Source organism: Sinocyclocheilus anshuiensis, unplaced genomic scaffold (assembly GCF_001515605.1).
Source record: "Sinocyclocheilus anshuiensis isolate Anshui unplaced genomic scaffold, SAMN03320099.WGS_v1.1 scaffold103, whole genome shotgun sequence".
Lineage (NCBI taxonomy): Eukaryota > Metazoa > Chordata > Actinopteri > Cypriniformes > Cyprinidae > Sinocyclocheilus > Sinocyclocheilus anshuiensis.
This window is the reverse complement of record NW_015548201.1, coordinates 1,416,676-1,417,351: the sequence shown is the minus strand read 5'-3', so window position 1 is coordinate 1,417,351 and position 676 is coordinate 1,416,676. Positions and strand designations below refer to the sequence as shown.

At 36.5% G+C, this 676-nt stretch overlaps 1 protein-coding gene across 1 annotated transcript in view; it reads left to right on the top strand.

The window, feature by feature from the left end:
• The window catches only part of LOC107653306 (nuclear factor NF-kappa-B p105 subunit-like), a gene marked incomplete at its 5' end in the record, with an annotated part of 18,555 nt that overhangs the window by 14,163 nt on the left and 3,716 nt on the right, over nt 1–676 (top strand). Inside the window, one exon of the mRNA XM_016439984.1 lies at nt 486–652. Coding sequence (XP_016295470.1) covers nt 486–652 — 167 coding nt within the window. The remainder of the gene's footprint in view (nt 1–485; nt 653–676) is intronic.

The following is a 676-nucleotide window of genomic DNA, read 5'->3' as shown; positions in this document are numbered from 1 at the left end:
TTCAGCTTTGCATCACAGAAATAAATTACATTTTAAAATATATTAAAATAGAAAACAGTTATTTTAAATTGTAATAATATTTCACAATATTACTGCATTTTTGGTCAAATAAATACACCCTTGATGAGCATAAAGAGACCTCTTTCATAACATTAAAAAAACCTTATTGACCCAAAACAAGTGTAGTAGGCTCTTTCTTGTAATATTTGTCCTCTTTCTGAATTATAATTTTTTGTATTGTTTAGGGTTTCCACTCTTGTGAAAAACTTGGAAATGCATATATTTAAGTTATTCCCCTTTCTAAATATTGAATCAACTAGGAAATACTCTTAATAAATGCACCCTTTAACCCTTAGAAAACTCATGGGAATTGATTGAAAGGTGTAGAAACCCAGATAAAACGTTTTAACCAATAAATATGTGAAGAACAGGTAACGATTTTGTGTTTGTGTGCATTTAAATGTGTGTTTGGCTTGTGTTGGCAGGTGACATGAAGAGCTTGAGCTCTGACACAAAGCAGGAGCTGTGCCAGGCCCTGGAAGGACAGACGGGAGGCTGGGAGAGTCTGGCTCATGCTCTGGGGCTTGGCATCCTGACCAGTGCCTTCAGACTCAGCTCCTGCCCTGCTAGAAAGCTGCTGGACAGCTATGAGGTCAACTAATGTACTTCCTTTTTG